The 21,695-nt window shown below is 58.3% G+C and overlaps 3 protein-coding genes across 9 annotated transcripts in view; 2 read left to right on the plus strand and 1 right to left on the minus strand.

Annotated features, from left to right (window-relative positions):
* UIMC1 (ubiquitin interaction motif containing 1) overlaps window positions 1-9,592 on the plus strand; it is a 39,681-nt gene extending 30,089 nt beyond the window's left edge. For 4 of the 6 annotated variants that reach the window (XM_064388087.1, XM_064388086.1, XM_064388090.1 and 1 more), the window contains exons 10-13: window positions 5,081-5,159; window positions 6,725-6,845; window positions 8,597-8,660; window positions 9,102-9,592. In XM_064388087.1, coding sequence (XP_064244157.1) covers window positions 5,081-5,159; window positions 6,725-6,845; window positions 8,597-8,660; window positions 9,102-9,355 — 518 coding nt within the window. In that variant the 3' untranslated portion in view covers window positions 9,356-9,592. Of the gene's footprint in view, window positions 1-5,080; window positions 5,168-6,724; window positions 6,847-8,596; window positions 8,661-9,101 lie in introns of those variants that run through there. The other 2 variants (XM_064388091.1, XM_064388092.1) reach the window with 2 other exon arrangements.
* Window positions 9,593-10,306: 714 nt separating this feature from the next.
* HK3 (hexokinase 3) lies at window positions 10,307-16,034 on the plus strand. Its single transcript, XM_064388083.1, has 19 exons — window positions 10,307-10,749; window positions 10,875-11,027; window positions 11,148-11,199; window positions 11,279-11,441; window positions 11,757-11,905; window positions 12,064-12,198; window positions 12,305-12,593; window positions 12,684-12,867; window positions 13,035-13,190; window positions 13,310-13,543; window positions 13,632-13,936; window positions 14,014-14,153; window positions 14,302-14,421; window positions 14,507-14,602; window positions 14,725-14,824; window positions 14,946-15,129; window positions 15,202-15,357; window positions 15,502-15,735; window positions 15,862-16,034. The coding sequence occupies exons 1-19, from the start codon at window positions 10,664-10,666 to the stop codon at window positions 16,001-16,003; spliced, it is 3,078 nt and encodes a 1,025-aa protein (XP_064244153.1). The 5' UTR covers window positions 10,307-10,663; the 3' UTR covers window positions 16,004-16,034.
* Window positions 16,035-16,097: 63 nt separating this feature from the next.
* UNC5A (unc-5 netrin receptor A) lies at window positions 16,098-21,345 on the minus strand. Of its 2 annotated transcripts, XM_064388084.1 has the most exons (15): window positions 20,756-21,343; window positions 20,474-20,617; window positions 20,298-20,401; window positions 20,006-20,186; window positions 19,726-19,893; window positions 19,373-19,537; window positions 19,099-19,287; window positions 18,391-18,690; window positions 18,213-18,300; window positions 17,965-18,133; window positions 17,654-17,887; window positions 17,409-17,558; window positions 17,148-17,312; window positions 16,889-17,064; window positions 16,098-16,687 (listed from the first exon to the last, which is right to left on the minus strand). In XM_064388084.1, the coding sequence occupies exons 1-15, from the start codon at window positions 21,117-21,119 to the stop codon at window positions 16,528-16,530; spliced, it is 2,757 nt and encodes a 918-aa protein (XP_064244154.1). In that variant the 5' UTR covers window positions 21,120-21,343; the 3' UTR covers window positions 16,098-16,527. The 2 variants fall into 2 exon arrangements, with proteins under 2 accessions (XP_064244154.1, XP_064244155.1); XM_064388085.1 differs by lacking the exon at window positions 19,726-19,893 and having other exon boundaries at window positions 20,756-21,345.
* Window positions 21,346-21,695: the final 350 nt, after the last annotated feature.

The following is a 21,695-nucleotide window of genomic DNA, read 5'->3' on the forward strand; positions in this document are numbered from 1 at the left end:
AAAATTTGTCTATTGTGTGCCTTGTTGAGGACCTGCAGAGAATGTGGCAGTGGTAGAAAATGGAAGGCTTGAGCCATGTGGGCAATTGTCCTTCAGGACTGTTGAGAGGGGAAAATGTTCTGTACTAGTGCAAGAATGGCCTGTGCTCTGCATGAAGTCTGACATTTGTATGTGCAAAAATGGCCTGCTCGGGTGGCAGAGGCTGCAGAAAAGTTTCCCTCTTGTTTCACTAAAATTGCAAAATGATAACTATCAGTCTGGGAGTGTGGATTTTTCTCCTTCATGTGAAGAATGAGGCATAGAAGCACAGTCAGAATGCCCATATTAATCCTCTTTGTAGTCTTTTTCATATCAATTTTCCATAGCCAACCTTTGTAGAGCTTAAGTGAACAAATACACTGGTTGGTTATCAATATATTCAGTAAGTTATGTTTTAGCTGTTGCTTGAAATGTAAAATCTGTGTTAGCACAATGTCAGGTAATATCAAAGTAGTAGCTTGTAATAAGATTAACTTTTCAGGCTGTGAATATATAATTTTCAGTTACATACTGGCTTGTTAAATGCAGCCTAAATCTATGATGTTTGAGCAATTTGAGCAAATCATAGCTAGTACAAGAACTGTAACTTCTGCATTCCTCTAGCAGGAGGAAGTTTCACCATGTAATCTTAATGCAGAGTTGATGTAGTTTTAAAAGAAAAGGTTCCTGCTATACTAAATCTTTGGGGATGTGACATGGGTCCTGTCAAGATAACAGGAGCCAGAGTAAAGGCTGATACTGGCTGGTGCTTAATTTTGGTGGATGGTTTTCTCTGCAGGCACAACCCAGCTACTGATGCAAAGCATTTGGCTCAGGCAAATCAGAAATTATCTCCCATCCTCGAGACTGATAAAGGTCTTATTTGTGTTACAAAATGGAGCAGAATTTCTAGTGTGCCTTTTAGCAGGAATGTCTTTGGCCTTGTGGTGTTCCAGTCCCTGGTGTGGCTGGACTGTGAGTGTGTCCATTGATCCTGGGGAATCCCGACTGTGATCAGGAAAAAGCTTTGAAGTCTTTGGCAGTGCAAGGGAATTTGTTCTTTTCTTTGGTGTTGGCTTTCAGCAGGACAGAGTTCAAGGCTGGCCTCTCCATTCTGCTTCCAGGCTGGTCTCCTTGGGGATGTTTGTAAGGGTAGTTATTTTGGAATTGCTGCTCTGCTGTTCTGGCTTGTTCAGAACAATCCCCCTGTAAGGAAACCAGCCTGGAATAAAAGGAATTTTGCTCTGTAATAATAGCTCTAAGCAGAGCAATGGGTCTGGGACAAAATCACAGTAATTTGAGTTTTCTATTGCCAGTTATTCTAGTATTTTCCCTGTAGAGACCAGGCTCTATTAGCCATAGCAGTCCAAGACACCTGTGCTGTTTGCACCCAGACTCTTTGCAGTACCATGGGGTTCCTGGGCTTGGGCAGAATCCTGCCTGCCTGTGGGGCTCTGGCTCCTGGGGCACCTCAGGCCAATTTCCAACAGCTCTTGGAAGGCAACTGTCACCCAGAGGGCTCTCAGCTGCTGGGCTGGTCTGTGGGATTTGGGTTATCTCGTGGGCAGAGATGATGTTCAGCTCTGAGCAGAGGCCAGACAGTAGCCTGGCACAGCTGTGCAGGTACAAAAGGACTCTGTTTCCAGGGCTGTTATCTTGGCATCCACCACTAGCACAACATCCACAGGTAATGCTAATGCATGGGGAGAAAAAAGATGTGAGAGAATTGTCTTCTGAAGCAAATGCCAGCTCCTGTGTGGGTCCAGAAGCTGTTCTCTACTGCTGCAGCACTGTGTGCTCTTGGCTGGCTGCTGGCTTCCTCAGGAGCACAGCAACAGCCTTGTGTGAGAGGAAGTCAAAGTTCTGCCCTCTAAGCCATGCCCTGATCTGTTAAGAAAAGATGGCTTCAGTTTTCCTTTGGTGCACTGGATCAGGGGTTCTTAGTGTGTCCTCACATTTATTAATTAGACTTACTCCTGATGTCTCTGGAATTGCAGTCCTGCAAACTACAGCTGTCAGTGGTTTTCATTTTAATACTACAAAAGGATGGGTTCTTGCTGGTTTTACTTCTCTTCTTCCTTCTTATAATCATGCACCAAAGTCTCTCAGTCTTAGGTCTCAGGAGGCCAGCTCAGTCTGGCTGATATCTAATGGCAAGTTTTCAAATGAGCAGCTGGGCAAGATGAGCTACAGTTGCTTCCCCTACGTACATGGTCAACCTGGCTGGATGCCCAGACCACCACATACCTGGGCAGCATGAAAATCTTATCATGAATTTCCACTTTCCTGTGATCTGAGTAAATAAAAAAGAAGAGCCTGATGTTGTGTTAGCTACTGTACCAGGCTGGGGAGGGCTGAGGCTCTGGGTTTCCAGCTCAGTGACTGGTGTTAATTCCAAGTGAATGAGTGGAGCTGTGGAATTTCTGTGCCAGCTCCCTCTTTCTTCCTGCACTCAGCTGAAGGGGCTCACTTGTGTGAGAGGGCTCTGCTGGAGTCCCCACATCCATCTCCCACTGCTGCTGCCAGCGCAGGGATCTGCTGGTCTCAGTCTGGAAGTGAGTTTTGGCTGCAGCTGAGAACAGCAAATACTCCTGGGCTTTTTGACATACTCCATGCCTCTCACCCTCCATCTACATCCATCCGGCATTCTCGGTTCCCAAGCAAGCCCAGGAAAATGAGGATTTGGTAAATCCCTTCCTCCCAAAGGCTCAAATGCAGTCTTGATGCAGCTGTCAGTCTTCAGCAGCAGCACTGGTGCTGTGAAAAAGCTCTTGACATCAGTAGAAGTGGCACTGATAAAGCAGAAAGAGTAACAAAATGGGGCAGAGGAGACCTGGGTGGCTTCTGAGAAGGGACAAGACTGACACTGACAGGTCCTGCAGGGAAGGGGCATGGCTGGTAGTGAGCACAGGGAGCTGGTGGATCACACTGCAGGTGAGCAGAGCAGGAAGGTGAGGAGCTCTGACCTCGCAGCTCCACATGCCAGCCAGAGCTGGCAGCCCCAGGAGGTGCCCGGGCTGAGTGTGCTGATAACAAGGCCATACTGGGCAGGGTTTGCTGCTCTTCCCCAGGGTGAATGCTGGAGCCAGACAGGCCAAGAATGACTGGTCAACCAGAAGAAATGCTGAGCAAGGGAAAAGGTTGGTTTTGGGGCACAGAGTGTCTGACCCAGCAAAGAGCATTGCATTTGGGAGAGTTACAAGGCTCCTGTCACACAAGCAGGTCAGCTCTGCTCTGTGGTGGGGATTTTGCCTGTGGCGAGTCTTTTCCTGTGTTCTGAACCCCCTTCTTGGGGGCAACCAGCATGTTTTGGCAGGGGTTGTGCCTCACCAGCTGGCCCTGTTCTCTCTTCTCTGCTGCTTCTTCCAGCACTGCAGCTGAGGGTCTTCTCCTGGGCAGCTGCAGAGCTAGTCCCAGACATCTCTAATGGGCCCATTATGCCAGATGTGTTCACTGCTTTTGGAAGAAAATAGAAGTGATTAACACCTGAGCTGGTGCACAAGGCTCGTTAAGGAATATTAACGAGCACACGCAGATTTGGAGAGCAGTTCTCACCACGCTGTCAAACACACGTGTTGGTTGGCTTCTTGGGAGGCTGCACGGCCTGGGGGCTGGCCATTGTTACCAGTCTTCTAGTCAGGCTGCCACTTCAAATCTGGGCCAGGCTATGTTAGAGAGGCGTTTGCTTTTGTTCCTGTGAGCATATCAGTCATCGCCTACGAGACAATACTCACATCCCAGGAAGGCTTGAGCTTGTTTCTTCAGCATGGTTGTCTCCCATCAGCCCCAACAGCTCCTGAGCACTTCACAGTACATTGCTGGTTGTAGCTGCAGATCAGTGATTGCTGCTGAAGGAAAGACTGTGTTGCATTGTGGATAGATATTGGGGTTGCCCAACATTCTAGAAACGGGGTTTTGCTAAAACTTGGAAGAATTCCCTTTGTTCCACACAGAATTTTGTGCTTCGCTTTCTTTATCACAGATGATGTGCTAACAATAACAGGTTTGTTGTGCCTATACCTTGGAGTCAGACTTTTGTCCTCATGAGTATGGGAAGCAGCATCACCAAGCCGTAAAACAGCTCCCTGCATTGTCCCCTTAGCCAGCATGCCTGAGAGCGCTTACTGTGACATCTGTTTTGGAGCTGGAGTCTTGAATGTCCCTGGTGAAGCAAGCTAAGCTATCTGAAATGTTCCCTGAGGATCTTTGCTGGTGGTATGTCAACAGGAATACGCTGAGAGGAATTCAACTGAAAGGGACAACACTCCAACGTGCTCCCTGCAGATGCCTGCAGAGCCAGTTGGGAGAGGCTGCTTGGGCTTGCTGGGGGAACAGAAATGGTTGGACCCGTCATCAGCTGCTCAGCTGGGATCTCACTGGCTAGCCATGTGTTGGAGCTTCTGGAGAGCAGCACTGCTCCTGCTAGAGATCTTCCAGGGGACTGCCAGGGCTGTCTGTGGACAGCAGCACCACGGTTCACATGGGCAGTGGGAAAGTGATGAGTGTGGGCTAATTGTAAATTCCCTTTCCAGTGTGAGCTGTGTCCCTTCCCAGGCAGGCTCTCTGTCAGAGGTCTGGTGCCTCTGCACAGCCCTTCCTCAGCTCTGCATTCCCCTGAGCCCACAGCTGGCACTGTCCCTCCCTGCAGCAGGCACTGGAGCCTGCTTTGGCAGGGAGCTGGGCTGTGCTGCCAGAGCAGCTGGGTAACGCTGCTCTCAGGCTATCACACTGCTGTCATCAGCCCTGAAATTCCTGTAAACTACAGACTGTCAATCCAGCTGTTTCTGGCAAATTAGGTGTGAAGTGGTCAGCTGACTCTCCAGTGTGGGAAAGGTAAATTTTTCAGTATCCCCCTAGGAAAAAAGGACACTTGTCCAGCAACCTCTTGTGCAGGAAAGAAAACCCTGCTTGTCCCAGTCCACTGCTTCTTCACCTCTACCATCACTTCTGCTGCAGCTTTGAGTGGAAGTGATGGAAACTTGGTGCATTTGAGCATGATGTAGGGATGGTTTGGGGTGGATGCAGTGACCCTTTTTGTTAACCCTTTCTGCTTTTCCTCCAGTGCTCACCCGGCGTCAGAGAGAGACAAGAAATAAAGCTGCCAGTGGTAAAAGCAGCCCACCATCCTCAGACATTGACAAGTAAGTAGGTATGCCTGCTCCTCCAAGATTATTTCTGTGCTTCTGTACTAGCTTGACTATGGATGTCTTTATTCCTGTACATATGCTGGCCGTTGGCCTTATAACACTTTCCCTAAAAAATTGCTTTTCCTCAATGCCTCTTGTTGCAGTGCTGACTATATTTAAACTGAAGCAAGAGGAATTTGCTGTTCTCAGATTGTTTATTTTTGCACTGATTTCCTTTCAGCCCAATCCATGATGGGTCAGGGGCACATGGCTGCTGGGGGAGAGCTGTAGCTAAAATGGTGCTAACTCAGCCAGTTTCTGATGGGAGGTTTGAGCTTGGTCACCCCGGGAAAAGAAGAGGCCAGGACATGGAGGCTGTCAACATGGCACCTGTAGTGATATTCTTAATTAAATTAGACTTTCAGAATAGCAGTGGCTTTGTTTAATTTCTCTCCATGCAGCCCCTCCTCCTGCCACCCACACAAAGCATCATAAGAGAGGATCTGACAGTAAAATCCCTGCTATGGAAGCAATTTTGCTGTTACAAACAGTGGATGGCAACATCACTAATGGAATTAGGCTAATTATAGAGAGGACAGCTTCTGTTTAGACACATTATCTGGGTAATCAGCACTGACTGGAAAGAAAATACGGGAAAAAGTGCTGCAGAGTTTTGCTCGATGGGGGCTCTCCATATGCATTTTAGAGCCTGGGGTGTTTCACTCAGAGAGTACCACTATCAAGCTGAACACAATGTTGCTGGGGCTGGTCCCTGGGGGCTTTGTCTCTTCCTGGAGATAGTCCATTCCTGAATGCAGCTTCCCTCCTGAACAGCCAATGTCCTCTTCTGCAGAATTCAGTCCCTGCTGAGAGCTGGTGTGGAAGTGAGTGTAGCTGTGTAAATCTATGCCTGACCTTCATCTCCTTTCACCCAGAATAATCTTCTTCCCAAGAACACTCAGTTGTCCTGCGTGAGCCTGAGCATCTTCCACCCAAACAAGGGGGTTTGAGAAACAAGCTGAGCCAACCCCCCAGCAGGAGCATGTGCTCTGCAATTCCTCTCCCTGCATGGCATGATGTAAAATGGAGACAGTGCAGAGAAAGGCTTGATTTACTAGTCAGACAAGTTCATCCAGCCCTGGTAAAATGTCTCTCTGATTTAACACACTTGGTTTGCTTTTCAGGCAGAATTTAACTCCCCTTTGCAAAGCCCTTGTGCTACATTTCTGTAGATTTTGACAGGGTGCTTTATGTCTGGGGAAAAATCAGTGGTGTTTGAGATAGTTAGATGAGCAGATTTGATTACTGTCCCGCTGCTGCAGCAGCAGGATACAGAGGAACAGGCAGGGAAAACTGATAATCACTCAGGCTTTGAGATTGGTGCTGGCCTGACCCCACTGGGCGAGGCTGGATTTGGTGATACTGGATTTAGTGACACTGGATTTGGTGACACTGGCTTTAGTGACACTGGATTTGGTGACACATCTCCTCCTCGGCATGGCCTGGAAGGGGAGAGTCACCGCTGGAGCTCGGTGCAGGGTGAATCCTAATGCAGTGCTCTGTCCTTTGCTGCCTGGCAGGTGTGAGAAGTGCTACCTCTGTAAGTCACTGGTGCCACTGCTGCAGTATCAGAGGCACGTGGACAGCTGCCTTCAGGCTGCTAGGCAAGCTCAGGGAACCAGGAGGCTGCGAAGAGCCAAGGTGAGGGGAGACCCTGCACACCATCCCCTTTGCTGTGTGCTGGGCGTGGGGCTGGGTTGGGGCAGGAGCTGGTTCCCTGCTTGGCAGGGATGAGCTGACCTGATGTAGGATTGCCCGTCCCTGTGGGCTGCTGTGGACAGAGAACTCATTGCCCTCCTTCCCACGACGGTCTGCGAGAGCACGGGCTGGTCCCAGGGGTGAGCTAATCCAGCAGAGCTGCCAGCAGCCTCTCCAGTGGGCAGGCAGCCAGGGCTGTCCTGCTGCCAGGCAGCACGCCTCAGTCCTGCAGCCTTCCTGGGCTGAACGTCCAGAGCAGAGGCCAGCGTCGGGATGACAGCCCTGTCTGGATATGCACAAGCCCATTCCCACGGGGAAGGTTTAGAGCCAGAGCAGGTTTAGGCTCAGTGCTGGGAGTGAACAGTCCCAGGAGAACTGTGGGGGAGTGAGCGTGCTGGAGGTGTGCTGGGGGTGGGGAACGTGCCTTGCTAGAGGAGGTGGGAGGCAGGAGCGTGGGTGGCAGCTGGCTCACAGGCACTCACCAGGTGTAAGCCCCCACTGTGCTTCTTCCTGCTTGTGGCAGTCCCAGGGGAGCACAGAGGGTCCTTCCAGGCCTTCCTGCTGGCTCCTGCAGGCAAAACCCTCGTGCTGCAGCTTTGCCTGTGCTCAGAAATGTGATTCACGGCATGAAGATGCAACATGATGTCTTAGTTTTGTATAATCCCTTAAATCCATCACAGACCTCAGCCCTTTGGGGATTCAGATGCAAATGATGAGATTTCTGGTTGATGATTTTGGCTGGGATACAGCCAAGCACTGCGTGGTGCAGAGTACTGCAGGGCATGGCTGCTCCTGCATGTGACCAGCTCTGTGGGGGCTGTTTGATTCTGTCTGTGTGCCCCACAGCTGGCTGGTGTGTGGGTCCTACAAGCAGGCACAGGCATAGGGTATGGGGGAAAGATGCTGAAGCCAGGGTGCTCTTTGGGAAGGCTCAGCAAGGCTCTGTTACCTCTGGCCCTCTCTTTTGCTGGGGTGGCAGCTCACTGGGGAAGCCTGGACATTGGCTGGGCCATTGCAAAGCTTCCTAATGGCACAGTTGGGCTTGCAGTTTCCTACAACGGCCCATTTTGGGGTGATTTGCAGCTCCAATGCCACAGCCAGTGCCTTCCAGAGGAGTTCTGGGGGCAGGGAGCAAGAGAGGGGACTTTGCTGGGCCAGTGAGGCTCAAAGCAGCCAGGCCAAGTGGTCTTCCCCTAGCATGTGTGACCAGCATGGCTGCATCTTCCCAGGGGCAGAGAGAGGGCACAAGGAGTGTTCCTTGTCTGGCTGTGCCCTGAAGGAAGGCCCTTCCCTCCAGCACCAAGCACCAATACCCTTGGACAGAGTGGGACGAGTCTGCCCTTGGACCTGCAGTGCTGGGGATGTGTTCCAGCAGTGCCAGAGCCCCTGATGCTCCCATTTATCACAGCTCTGTGCTTGCTGGCTGGGCTGGGGGATGGCATCCTGTACCCTGGCCTCCCTCTTCACCAGGTTCTGCTTGGTTAGCTGCTCTCTGCTGCCTCTGCTTGAGCACTGGTTGGGCTGGGCACAGAGCAGTGCCCTTCCCAGGGCAGCTGGAGGCCCTGGATAAGCAGCAGTCCCTGTTGTGCCCAGCCTGACCCTCAGGGCTGGGGGAGTAAGTGCCCACGAGGCCATCCTGGCTAAGGGGTTCCCTTGTGGCAGCGCTGTGATGGTGGTTCTCCTCTTCTTGGCAGGACACTGGAAGGCAGGAGAGAGGACTGCTCAGGATGCTGGAGCTCTCGGAGAGCAAGTCTGAAGGTGGAAAACTTTCTGTGCCAACCTGGCTGGGTCGGGGCTGCTTTTCCCACCTCTCCCCTTTTGGTCCTGGCTTGGCCTGGGCTGTTCTGGGAGAGTAAATTCCGCTTGGAAGGGTCTGTTCTTTCTGATTAGAGCTGGGGCTGTGGGCTTAGCTGGCTGTCAGCATTCCCCAGCTGGCTGCACACATTCCTGCTAGTACCCACTGGATGTGTGCCCACTGGACCCACACCAGAGCCCTTGCAGGAATAGGGGTGGGTGTACTCTGAACCATTGCACCAAGCCATGTCCAGCTTCCTGGGGGATGCGGGAGGCTTCTGCTGTCCCTGTCTGTGCACCAGTGCTTCCCTCCATGGATCCAAGGACAGGAGGAAAAGGGGGGGAGAGGTGATTTGGCAGCACCCGTGGCTCACACAGGAGGGCTGACGTGTGCTTTTGTTGCAGGTGCTGATGCGGGGACTCCCCTCCCTGGATTAGGAGACCAGCAGTCCTCTCCCACACTCTCAGCTGCTGGTGGGGAGCCGTCAGCAGACAGCCCCACCTCCCTTCAGCACCTTCCTTGCCATGTGTCCCCTGCAAAACCCAGCATCTCCCTGGGAGCCGTGGATGGTGGGGTGGACTCGGAGCCACGCACGGCTCTCCATGCGGGCAGCCAGACACGGCCCAAAGGCTGCCGCCGGAGAAGGCACAAGTTCTGAGGGTGGCAATGCTGCAGGGACCCCGGCAGCTCCCTGTGCCCCAGCCAGGGTCTTCTTGGCACTGTACCCCTGCTTCACCTGCAGCCTTTGTCTCCTGCGCCCCTTTTATATGTTTTATACGACCTGTGCTGGGAGCGCTGGGTGGAGAAGTGACTGTGTGTTTTATAGGTGCCTGTGCAGCTTTGCTCTCTCTTACAGAAATGGAAATATATTTATGTATGTTTTTATGAAACTGCAGCACCACGGCAGAGCTGTGCTGGCTTTCTCTGGGGAATGGGAGGACACTGGAGGGAGGAGAGAAGAAGCAGCAGAGAGTGGGTCCCAAATCACACTGCCAAGGGCCTCTCCTGGAGCTGGGGTTGGTGCGGGGGGCTCGGGGCAGAGGGCTGCAGTGTCCTGTGCTCTGTGCAGCAGCACAGCACTAACATTCCCAGCCGGGAGTGGCAGAGGGCACCTTGGTGCCAGCCGCAGTCAGCGGATGCAGGGACCGGAGGAGCCACGACCGCGGTGTCCCCGTGTCCTTGGTGCTGTCCCTGTCCCCGGGGGGCTCGGCCGTAGAGCCGCTCCCCGGGACAGCGGGGCTTTGCCTGCCTCGCACCGGGCCTCGGAGGGATCTGCTCCCCGAGAGCATCCTCACAGGGAACGGGGGAGGGCGACCCATGCCTAATTAACGGGATGGGCCGGTGCGGAGCTCATTAGAGCCCGGGCTTTAAACGGCGCTGCCGCCCGCCCGGGAGCGCGGAGCGGCCCCTCCCGCGGGTGGGGCCCGCGGCGGCGTCGCCCATTGGCTGCGGCGGGGCCGGCTGGCGGCGGGGCGACCAATGGCAGGCCGGGGTGCGGCTGTTGCCAGGGGGACAGCGGCGGCAACGGCCCCGCCCGCGCCGGCCCCGGCACCGGCCCCGGCCCCGTAACGGCCGCTAACACCGGCCCCTACACCGGCCCTTAACACCGGCCCTTAACACCGGCCCCTACACCGGCCGCGGCCGCCACCGGCCCCTACACCGGCCCTTACACCGGCCCTTACACCGGCCGCGGCCCCTACACCGGCCCTTACACCGGCCCCTACACCGGCCGCGGCCGCCACCGGCCCCTACACCGGCCCTTACACCGGCCCTTACACCGGCCGCGGCCCCTACACCGGCCCTTACACCGGCCGCGGCCCCTACACCGGCCCTTACACCGGCCCTTAACACCGGCCCCTACACCGGCCGCGGCCGCCACCGGCCCCTACACCGGCCCCGGCCCCACACCGGCTCCAAACACCGGCTCCAAACACCGGCCCCAAACACCGGCCCCTGCCTTTCCCCTATGAGCAGTCGCAGATCCCAAGACGGCCGGTCCGGCAGGGCGAGCAGAGCAGACCAAAGACTGGGCGCGCAGGAGCAGGACAGCCGGTACGTGGCCGGTGAGCGGCTCCTGCCCTGCGGGGACCGCTGTGGGGCCGGGCATGGGGCCGCGCCGGCTCCCGGGTCCCTCAGGCTGTTGCAGGGGACAGACACGAGCCTCTGGCCCCTTGCAGGTCGCGGGGACCATCTCCTTCCGCCGCTCCCCCGCTCGGGCCTATGACCGTTGTGGGGCAGAGCCTCCTCCTCCAGGACCGCAGAGGCAGTGTGAAGATACTGCACAGGGACGAAAATATGGACCCCTCACTGGCCATGGACGTAGACAGCAGGTGAGAGCAGAGCTGGGTACAGACCCCCAGCCCCGCTGTGTGCCTGGGCAAGGGCAGGCATTGTCCTGTCCTGCAGGGCAGAGCCCAGTGGCTGGTGACATGCCACCGTCCTCCCTGCAGGTTCTCAGCGAGCAATCTGAACCAGCGCCGTGATAGTTCCCACAGCACACCGGTAAGGCCCATCCCTGCTCCAGTCATCAGTGCCCTGCCCTTAGCCTCTGCACCTCTGCCCTAAAATGCACCATCCCCAGATACAACGAGCCCTGCGATCATTCACCATCCCGCTGGAGAGGCTGCATGTTATGAAGGGCCACATGGTGCAGGACATGTGCAAGGGGCTGAGCCGCGAGACACACGCCCAGGCCAAAGTGCGGATGCTGCCCACCTACATCTGCTCCACTCCCAACGGCACTGGTAAGGCAGCCCAGCCTGAGGATGAGCTGTTCTGCTACTGGCAGCCCTGCACACCTCACTGGAGTTGACCCTGGGGGTGCTGGGGAGGGGTAAACCACTCTTGGATCAGTTATGGGGTCCATAAGCTTCTCCTTTGCCACTCCCCAGTGCGGGGGCAGTAGCCAGAAGTTTGTTCCCTTGGCCCCTCTGAGAGTCTCAGGCTCTCAGAAGCTTCCCCCATGAGTGACTGTCCCTGGGACAGGGCAAGGAGCAGATTTTGGGAGATCTGCCTCAGGGAAAAGGCCTCTGCCTGACACTGCCTCTGTTTCCCCTTAGAGAAGGGCAGCTTTCTGGTGGTGGAGCTGTGCCAGAACCAGGTTCGGACCCTGTTGGTGACCCTCTACGGAGATGGAAACATGAGCCCCCAGATGATGTACAAGATCTATGAACTGCCAGAGGACATCATGCAGGGCGAGGGGGAAGCGGTACGAGGAGGCCACGGCAAAGGGTGGCTGGTGCTGGGCTGCCCAGCATCACGGAGGCTCAGCAGGGCTCTGGGCTGGTGTTGGAGCTCAAGGCTGTCTTTCACAGCCTGGGTGCTGAGCAAGGCAAGCAGCCCTTACCCCCAGTCATGACTTTGCAGCTCTTTGACTTCATTGCACACTGCCTGACTCAGTTCCTGGCCGAGACCATCAGCCCTGACACCAACATCTCTGAGCAACACCTCCCCTTGGGCTTTGTGTTCCCCTTCACCTGCCAGCAGACGCGGCTGGACAAGGTGAGGGGGAGAGCCCTGTCCTGGGCTATGTCCCAGCACAGCAGCAGTGGGGAGAGGAACCATCCTGGTGCCAGAGGTGAATGACTCTGCCGCATGCTCTCCACAGGCAGAACTCCTCTCCTGGTCCAAGGGCTTCAGCTGCAGTGGCGTGGTGGGGAAGGACGTGGTGCAGCTGCTGCAGTCAGCCATCGACAAGCAGGCTAAGCCGGATAAGCAGGACGGGGAGGGCAATGGGTCAGGCAACTGGCTGTCCTCGTGGAAGGGCAGGAAACCCTCTCAATCTGCTCCTAGCCTGCCCTACAATGTGGAAGTTGTTGCCCTGATGAATGACACTGTGGGCACCATGATGACCTGCAGCATGGAGGGGAGAGCCTGTGAGGTCGCCATGGTTGCAGGTGAGACTTGGGCACCTGTGTCACCTGCAGGGGGACAGGCGGTGGGTGCTGGGGGGGCCGTGCTGGTGCTCAGCCCCATCACTCCTGCAGACAAGGGCTCCAACTGTTGCTTCATGGCCGAGGCGTACCTGGTGGAAACAACAGAAGAGACCAGCGGGCGGATGTGTGTCAACACTGAGTGGGGCTGCTTTGGGGATGATGGCACCCTGAATGACATCTTGACACCCTACGATCAATCCGTGGATGTGGAATCTTCCAACCCTGGGGAGAAGAGGTGCTCTTTCTCCCCCGGAAAGGACAGGCTCTCCTTCTATCCCTGAGCATGTCAGGCCCACCATCAGGAGCACACATTCCCCTGCAATGCTCCTGGTGCTCTTTAAGGGCCAAGGGGTGCTGCTAGGGAGGCAAGACTGACTCCCATGTGTGTTGAAACCCATGCAGGTTTGAGAAGTTGGTGGGCACCCTGTACCTGGGGGAGCTTGTCAGGCACACGCTGGTTGCCCTGACTGCTGAGAAAGCTGTCTTCACTGGAACCAACGCTGCTGTCCTGAAGGAGAAGGGAGTGTTCACAATGCAGCATGTTCTGGACATTGCCAAGTGAGTGTCTGAGGAGCAGGAGCTGCTGTGGGTGGGAGGATGGGGGGCGATGGATGGGTGTTCCTGGCTGCGGGCTGGTGAACCTGCAGGTTGCTGCAAGGCTGTGATCTGCCTTCTAGCAATGAGGACGGCATAACTGAAGTTAGGAGGATTCTGGAGGTTCTGGGGCTGCAGCCAAGCGAGCGGGATTGCGGCCGGGTGCAGCAGATCTGCCGGGCAGTGGTGGCACGTGCTGTCACACTCCATGCCACTGGGCTGGCTGCCATCCTCAGCTACATGTGCCAGACCCGGGATTTGGAGTCGCTGATGGTCAATGTGGGCGTGGAAGGAGAATTGTATGCAGGCTACCCCAGGTGAGGAGGAACACAGGGCTCGTGGTGGGGTGCTACCCCAGTGGGATGCCTCATACCCAGCCCATGCTCTTCTCTTCATCCTGGGCAGGTTTGAGGAGGTTCTGCTGAGTGTGTCAAGGCTACTGTCCCCGGAGTGCATGGCCACCATCCTGCCCTCGAGAGATGGCTCTGGGCGGGGGGCAGCCATGGTGACAGCGGTGGCTTTGCGCCTGGCATCCCAGCGCCGCGTGGTGGACGAGGTGCTGGCCCCGCTGCGGCTCACCCGCGATGACCTGGTGAAAGTGCAGGCACTGATGAGGCAGGAGATGGATCAGGGCCTGGATAAGGAGACCAATCCCACTGCCTCTGTCCGCATGCTGCCCACCTACGTTAATCACACACCTGATGGCACAGGTAAGGGACAGGGACACTGGCAATGGGGTGCTGAGGAATCTGTGGCCCTGCTAATGCACTGTGCTGGTTCCCTGCAGAGAAAGGCGACTTCCTGGCACTGGACCTGGGTGGCACCAATTTCCGTGTGCTGGTGGTGCGCATCACAGAGGAGGGCATCACCATGGCCAGTGAGATCTACGTCATCCCAGTTAGCATCATGCAGGGCAGTGGCGAGGAGGTGAGGCTGAGGACCTGTGACCAGTGGCTGGGGCGAGGGCGTGGGCATTGCCTCCCTACTTGGCCTCCATGGAGCCATGATGGGGCTGGGAGAGGCCCCCCCAGCATTGCCCCAGCCTGGCCATGCTCACCATGCTCACTATCCACAGCTCTTTGACCACATCATTGACTGCATCATAGACTTCCAGACGAAGCAGAACCTGGTGACACAGATGCTGCCTCTCGGCTTCACCTTCTCTTTCCCCTGCAAGCAAGTGGGCCTGGATAAGGTGAGGGGGTGGCTCCAGCACCAGGATGGTGGGAAGGACCCCAGGATGTGTGCTGCCCTGGCCCCTGATCTGGTCACTGTTGCAGGCATTGCTGCTGACCTGGACCAAAGGCTTCAGCGCCTCAGGCTGCGTGGGACAGGATGTTGTCCAGCTGCTGCGGGACGCTGCCAAGCGCAAACGGGTAGGGAATGTCTGGTGGCCTGTCCCTGTCCCCAGGGTAGGGGAACCTTCATCCAGGCAGTGTCAGCCCCAGGAGCTGTCTGGATGCCACTAGACCACATGTTCCCATCTCCTATTTGGCAGCACTTAGGGATGCAGGTGGTGGCTCTGGTCAACGACACGGTGGGAACCATGATGGCCTGTGGTTATGATGACCCCAAATGTGAAATCGGCCTCATTGTGGGTGAGTAGCACCTCTGCATCCAGGAGGTCCCCGTCTCCTGACCATCCCTCTACCCCCCATGGCATGGCCACATGCCTCTACCAGGCCTGCTATGGGGGTGACACCAGCATGGGGCCTGCAGGGACAGGGACCAATGCCTGTTACATGGAGGAGATGAAGAACGTGGGCACCGTGGAGGGGGACGAGGGCCGCATGTGCATCAACATGGAGTGGGGAGCCTTTGGGGACAACGGCTGCCTGGACCATCTCTTCACCCACTTCGACAAGGTGGTGGATGAAACCACCATCAACCCGGGCAAGCAGAGGTGGGTGAGGGCCCTGGGCACAGGGGGCTGGGAGCGGGTGGCTGTGCCTAGCTGAGGCTGTGCCTTGGGTAGGTTTGAGAAGCTGATCAGCGGCATGTACCTGGGCGAGATCGTGCGCCAGATCCTGCTGGTACTGACAGAGAAAGAGCTCCTGTTCCAAGGCAAACCCTGCCCCAAGCTCCAGACCAAGGACATCTTCAAGACCAAGTTCCTCTCTACCATCGAGCTGTGAGTGTTGGGTACCCATGGGTTCCCTGAACGCAGGGTGGGGGTATCAGAACACCAGGAGAGGAACCAGGCTACATGATGTGGCACAGACAGGGTGATGGGGATGGGGACTCTGCTTCTAACAATGGCCCTGGTTTGGAGCAGCAATGGGCTGGCCCTGCGGCAGATACGGAACATCCTGAACGAACTGGAGCTCGATGCCAGCTTTGAGGACAGCGTGCTGATGCGGGAGGTGTGCCAGACCGTGTCCCTGCGCGCCGCCCAGCTCTGCGCTGCTGGCTTGGCTGCTGTGGTGGAGAAGATGCGGGAGAACCGAGGCGTGGACCAACTGTCTGTCACTGTTGGGGTGGACGGCACCTTGTACAAGCTGCACCCATGGTGAGTGGGGCCAGGGTGGCAGGCACCCATGGGGCATCCTTGCCCTGTGAAGGGGTCTGTGGTGGGAGGCGTGGTGTGCATAGGGTGGGAGCATCAGTCCTCACTCTCCCCTTCCATCCTGCCTAGCTTCTCCAGCAACCTCCAGAAGACACTGAAGGACCTGGCACCCAACTGTAATGTGACCTTCCTGCTATCAGAGGATGGCTCAGGGAAAGGGGCCGCGCTCGTGGCAGCTGTGGCCGATCGCGCCGCCAACGCCATGGAATAGTCACCATTCCAATAAAGCTCTTTGGTCTGCACCTCCAGCTTCTGGGGGGATCGTGGGGGGCGTGGGGCAGCGCACGGCCGGGCACAGCCCCACGTAGCAATATATATCGAATTTATTTACATTCACGTCCGGCAGACCCCCCGCCCGCGGCACCGCTATGTACATAAGGCCAAGTGTAAATACTTGAATGCACTTAATACAGAATTAAAAAAACGGGCTTTACACAACACGGCACGGGGCCCGGGGCCGCCTGGCCCCACACGCAGACACCACGACGGCACCGCACGCACGACGCACACCCCGTGCCCCCCCAGCCCCCCACCACGGGGCTCTGGGACCCCCAGGGCTGGGCTGAGTCCCGCCGCCACAGTGCTGGAGGGGCCTGGCTGCCACGGGGCAGGTGCATCCTGCCCTCCCAAGGGGGCCAGGCAGCCCTCCCCGTGCGCTGTGGGGCAGTAGGAGCCTGGTGGGCCAGCCAGGGCCCCCCTTAGCCCCATGGTGGTGGTCCCCTGGAGCCGCCATGCTCAGCACTCAGCCTCGGAGAAGAGGGCACCGTCCTGCTTGCCGACCTCGGCCACGGCGGCAGCCAGCTGGGAGAGGTTGCCATTGGGGAAGTGCCGTGCTTCCCACAAGTTGAGGATCATGGCTGTGGGGCTGGCCTTCGAGGCGAAGAAGCTGAGATGGCTGGAAGGGGACAGAGGGACCATGTCAGGGCACAGGGATGGCTCCACATCCCATTATCAGCCCCGTGCTAGCCTCACCTTGTTCAGCAGCCCTCTCCTGAGATCCCACAGCATTGCAGCATCCATCCATAGGTGCAGGATGAGGCCAGAACCCCTTCCAGCATACCACCCCATCCCCAGCACTGTCCTCAGTCTGCATTACCTGTCAAGGTTGAGCTTTTGTGCCAGTGTCCTCCAGTCGGCTCCCCGTGTGCCCGGCGGGTCCAGGCTGCTGATGATCTTTTGGCGGATGAGGAAGGGGATCTTGAAGGCACTGGGGCCCACCAGAGCCGGGGTGCCCACCTCATCGGGGACCAGCCAGTCTGAAAACCTTGTGTCCTAGGGGAGAGCACAAGCAGGGAGGGAAAGGGATGTGAGGCAATGCTACGGCCACCCCAAGGAGTGGCCAGCCCTGCCCTCACCTTGGCGATGTTGAAGTTGACGGTGAAGCTCTGCCCGTCTCCCTCCACCTGCCATACCCAGATCTTGCAGGCCAGCTCACAGGTGCTGGTGCTCAGGCGCTCCAGGGTGAAGGTGCAGTGCAGGAAGGGCTGCAGCCCACTCCAGATGTGGTAGAAGGGGATCTCCTGCAGTGGGGGTGACAGAGCTGGGGGGTGTCAGAGTGGAAGGGACACCTCCCTACACCTCTATCCCCATCCCCACACACCGGCCAGACTCCTCACCTGGTAGCTGGCGAGGAGCTTGCTCTTCCAGAGGGAGCTGGGCATGTCGTGGATGGAGAGGCGCAGGTTGTGGTAGCTGTCCTTGAAGTGCAGCACCCGGGGGGCTCCGATCAGCTGCCCTCCCAGCTGCTTCTCCAGCTGGATCACCTCCTGCCAGCACAGGCAGCAGTCAGGCACGAGATGCTGCACACCAGGAGCGCAGCTCTCGCTCCAAGCCGGGACGGGCAGGCTGGGGACGCCAGTACCTTGAGGACGTCCTGGGTGTCACTGAGGCAGTAGACGCGGATGTTGTATTCCAGCGAGGGGCAGGCGGCCGGCGCGAACAGGACCAGCTTGAGGCGCTTGGAGGCCGCCATGCTGAGGGACTCCCCGACCAGGGCAAAGCGCCCCAGCTGCTCCGTGAACACGTAGCAAGCCTGCGCTTCCAGCTGGCAGTAGTACAGCTCTGTGCACGGCTCAGCGCCCAGCTGCAGCACGTCCTACGGCACCCAGGCAGAGACGCACCTCAGCCGTGGCCGTCCCTCCTCCATCCCTGAAACCCCTCGCCCCTGCTCACCTCCCACGTGCCCTCGCACGACTGCTTCTTCAGCCGGATGCTCCAGTTCTCAGCACTGGCTTCCACGCAGTGCCCCATGGCCAGGATGGCGGGGCGGGTGAGGAGGACCCCGGGGGGGCCGCAGCTGACAATGGGGCTCAGCAGCGTCTGGCAGCCAGCCAGGGGCAGCCTGGGGCAGCGATGGGGGCAGCTGAGTCAGGGCAGAACCGCCTCCAACAGCCCCGTGCCCCAGCAGCCCCAGCACCTACCTCACCTCCTCCTGCTTGTGCAGCGTCAGGTAGACCTCATAGATCTTCCCCCGTGGGATGGCATCGGGTGGGATGAGCAGGCTGATCCCTGGGTGGGAATGGGGGTGCAGACAGGGGGTGAGCCCTTGAGGACCCTGCCTGGCCTGGGCAGCGCTCTGGAACCCCCACCCCGCTGTACCTGTGTTGGGGATCATGAGCCGCCCCCCCAAGAAGTTGAAGGTGCCGTAGGCCATGTTGTTGGTGCCGCGGGGCAGGGAGCGGAAGTAGCTCTGTGTGGAGAGCCGGGCCACGAAGTCAGCGCCCTCGGCGGCGGGCGAGCTGTGGTGCAGCGTGTGCCGTCCAGCACCCAGCGGGCTCAGCAGGTGCCCGTTGGGCAGCTGGAGCTTGGCAGGGCCGTCCTGGCGTGGGCAGAGCGAGCCCTGGTAGGTCATGGTGGTGGTGCTGAGGTCTGGCTGGATGGTGAGCAGGCTGGGGTTGTCTGCGGCACAGAGCAAGCGACTGTGGTGCTGGGGCAAGGCAGAAACAGGGCGTCCCCAGCAGTGGTACATGGGCACAGTCAGCTTGAGAGGGCATGGGGCACACAGTCCCTGTCCCATAGTGAGGACCCCATAGGGCACAGCCACCACCCCTGGAGATCTGACCGTATGTGGCACTGACCCCACAGTCCGGGACTCTAAGATGCAGAGTTCCTATCCCTAGGTCTGGGATCCCTAAGGCAAAGAATCAACCCAAGACCAAGGGACCCCACAGGGCACAGACCCCCACCCAGGGATGCCCTGTAGCAGACAGCCCCTGCCCAGACACCCCCTGGCAGGTATGGCCACCTGCAGGTCCAAGGGACACCCAGTCCCAGTGTGGGTGCACTGCCCCTGCAACACTCACTCACCAGCCTTGCTGGGCTTGATGCTGACGGGCTGGAAGCCGGCGGTGAGGATGGAGGAATCGGCCACATCAGCGTCCAGGCCCCCCTTCTTGCGGCAGTACACCAGCACCCCCACCAGCAGCAGCAGCACCAGGCACACGGCCACGGCCACCAGCCCCACGTACAGGGCTACGTCCTCTGCGCCAGGGGCAGCTGCGTGGGGCAGGGCATCAGCACACACGGCCACCCCCCAGTCCCCTCTCCCAGGGGACAACCCTGGCATCCCCGCCGTGCTCACCGTGGGTGCAGAGCTCAGAGGTGCAGTTACGGGTGTCCAGCTCGGGGCCGTGACAGTCGCGGCCTCCGTTGCGCGGCGCTGGCTCCGAGCACTCGCGGCTGCGCCAGTGGGTGCATTCGGCCCCACACTCCGACCATTTGCTCCACTCTGACCAGGCGCCGTCCACTGCAGGCACAGCCCGGGGTCAGCGCCCTGCTGCCACCCCCCTTCCCTGCCCCAGGGCCGGCAGAGACGGACACATAGGGGAATTGGAGGACAAGACATCCGGCGGGGACAGGGACTGCAATGGGCGCAGTGGGGAGTGCAGCATCGGCACGACGGGGCGGTGGCGGTGCCCCGAGCAGGGCGGGTACCTGGGCAGAGGGTGGTGCAGGCGGTTTTCTGCACGTTTTGGCCCTCACAGAAAGCACCCCCATTGAGGGGCGTGGGGTTGGTGCACGTCCGGCTCCGCTTCTGCCAGCCCCGTCCACAGCTGGTGCTGCAGCCTGACCACTGCGTCCACGTCGACCAGCCGCCGTTCACTGGGTGGAGAGGGACCATCAGCGCCCTGCCGCTAAGGGGACGCAGGGAGGGACAGGACAGGGAGAGTGACACCAGGACAGCATGGTGGGGACTGGCGTGGAGGGGCCATACCGTAGACAGTGATGGCAGCAGAGGCGCTGCGGCGGCGGGCCACGATGTTTTTAGCCACGCAGGTGTAGTTGGCGGTGTCGGCCAGGCGGGCCTGACGCAGCACCAGGCTGTGCTCCGGCGTCACGTAGACGTTGGCATCCAGTTCCGGGTCCACCAGCTCCTCGTTGCGCAGCCACTCCACCTGTAGGGCACAGGGAGGTCACTGGGTGCCTGTCTGGGGTCACACACATCATTGCCCTGGGTGAGGGGTATCCCCAGGCACGTCCTGTCCTGCCCAGCTGCAGGGACCCACCTCGGCGGGGGGGATGCCCTCGGGAGGGCGGCATGGCAGCACGATGCCCTGCTCAATGGAGACCTCCCTGGCTGTCGGCTCCTGCTCAAAGTTCTTGCGCAGATCTGGGGAGGCACAGGGGTGAGATGGGGGCTGGGGCCAGCGCCCCGCACTCTGTCTCACAGGCAGACACTCACAGGCGATGCGCACAAAAGCCTTCTGGCTCTTGGTGGTGCCGGAGGAGCTCCAGGCCACGCACTGGCACCAGTACTCCTCCAGCCCAAAGATCTTCTCCACTTGCTGACGGGTGACCTCGATGCGCACTTCCATCACTGGCAGCCCTGGGACGGGACAGCAGCACGTCACACTGGCATGCCGGGAGCTGTCCCCGATGCCCCAGCCCCAGGAAAGCCCCGCCAAGAGTGGCACATGTGGCTCCCAGGAGTGGGGCTGGCACTGCCGCTCCCGCTGGCGCTCACCCGTGCTGCGGTCGGTGCTGTGCTGCGTGACGTGGTCACCTTGGTGCACCCACTCGCCATTGCACTTGAAGTAGATCTGGGTGGCAGGGGTGGCACGGCAGGCCAGGCTCACTGCCTTGTTCTTCACAATGTAGACATCCTCCGGCTCCAGCTGGAAGTGTGGCAGCAGGTCCGAGGATGCGCCAGATGCCGGGTTGGCCACGGTCGCGCTTTGCTGAGCACCTGTGGGGAGATGGGGCTCGGCCACCTCCACGTGCCCTGGCTGGGACATCAGCCACGCCGGCACAGCCACATGCCCAGTGGCCCTGTGCCTCCCTGCTGTCCCTTCCACCAGCAGTGCGGCAGCCCTCTCCCACCCTGCCATCCATCAGGGAGAGCAGCCACGCAGTGGCTGTGCCCGCTGAACCCTTGCCGATCCCTCATGTCCACACTTAGCTCTAATGAAAAGGAAATGTAGTGTGACCAACAAGGGCCATCGCTCACGCCTCCGGGGCGCCTGCCACCCCCTTCTCCAGCACGCTGTGAGGCTCTGGCCAGGGGCCACATCCTGCCCTGCTGCACCCCAGAGTGGCACAGGGATGCTGGACAAGTAGGGGTGACACGGCAGGGTGGCACAGTGTGCCCTATCCCGTGCCACTGACACCCATGCTTACATGGCACATGAGGGCTGGCTGTCCCCGCGGTGGGAGGATGGCTCAGTGCTGGACACACATGTCCTCATGGGGACAGCAGTGCTGGGGACATGACACACGGCACAGTCCCACGATATCCACATCTCCCAACCCAGACAAGGCCAGGTGCCTCTTCTCCCCACCACCCCACCGGTGCCTGCTGTGGAAAGAGTTAATAAACCAGGGCCCTAAATAAGCATTTGATTAACAAACGATAAAATAGCGATTGTGTCACTGAATGAAGCTGTAATTGCTGCTGCTAATTGGCT

The sequence above is a fragment of the Passer domesticus genome, chromosome 13 (genome assembly GCF_036417665.1).
Source record: "Passer domesticus isolate bPasDom1 chromosome 13, bPasDom1.hap1, whole genome shotgun sequence".
Lineage (NCBI taxonomy): Eukaryota > Metazoa > Chordata > Aves > Passeriformes > Passeridae > Passer > Passer domesticus.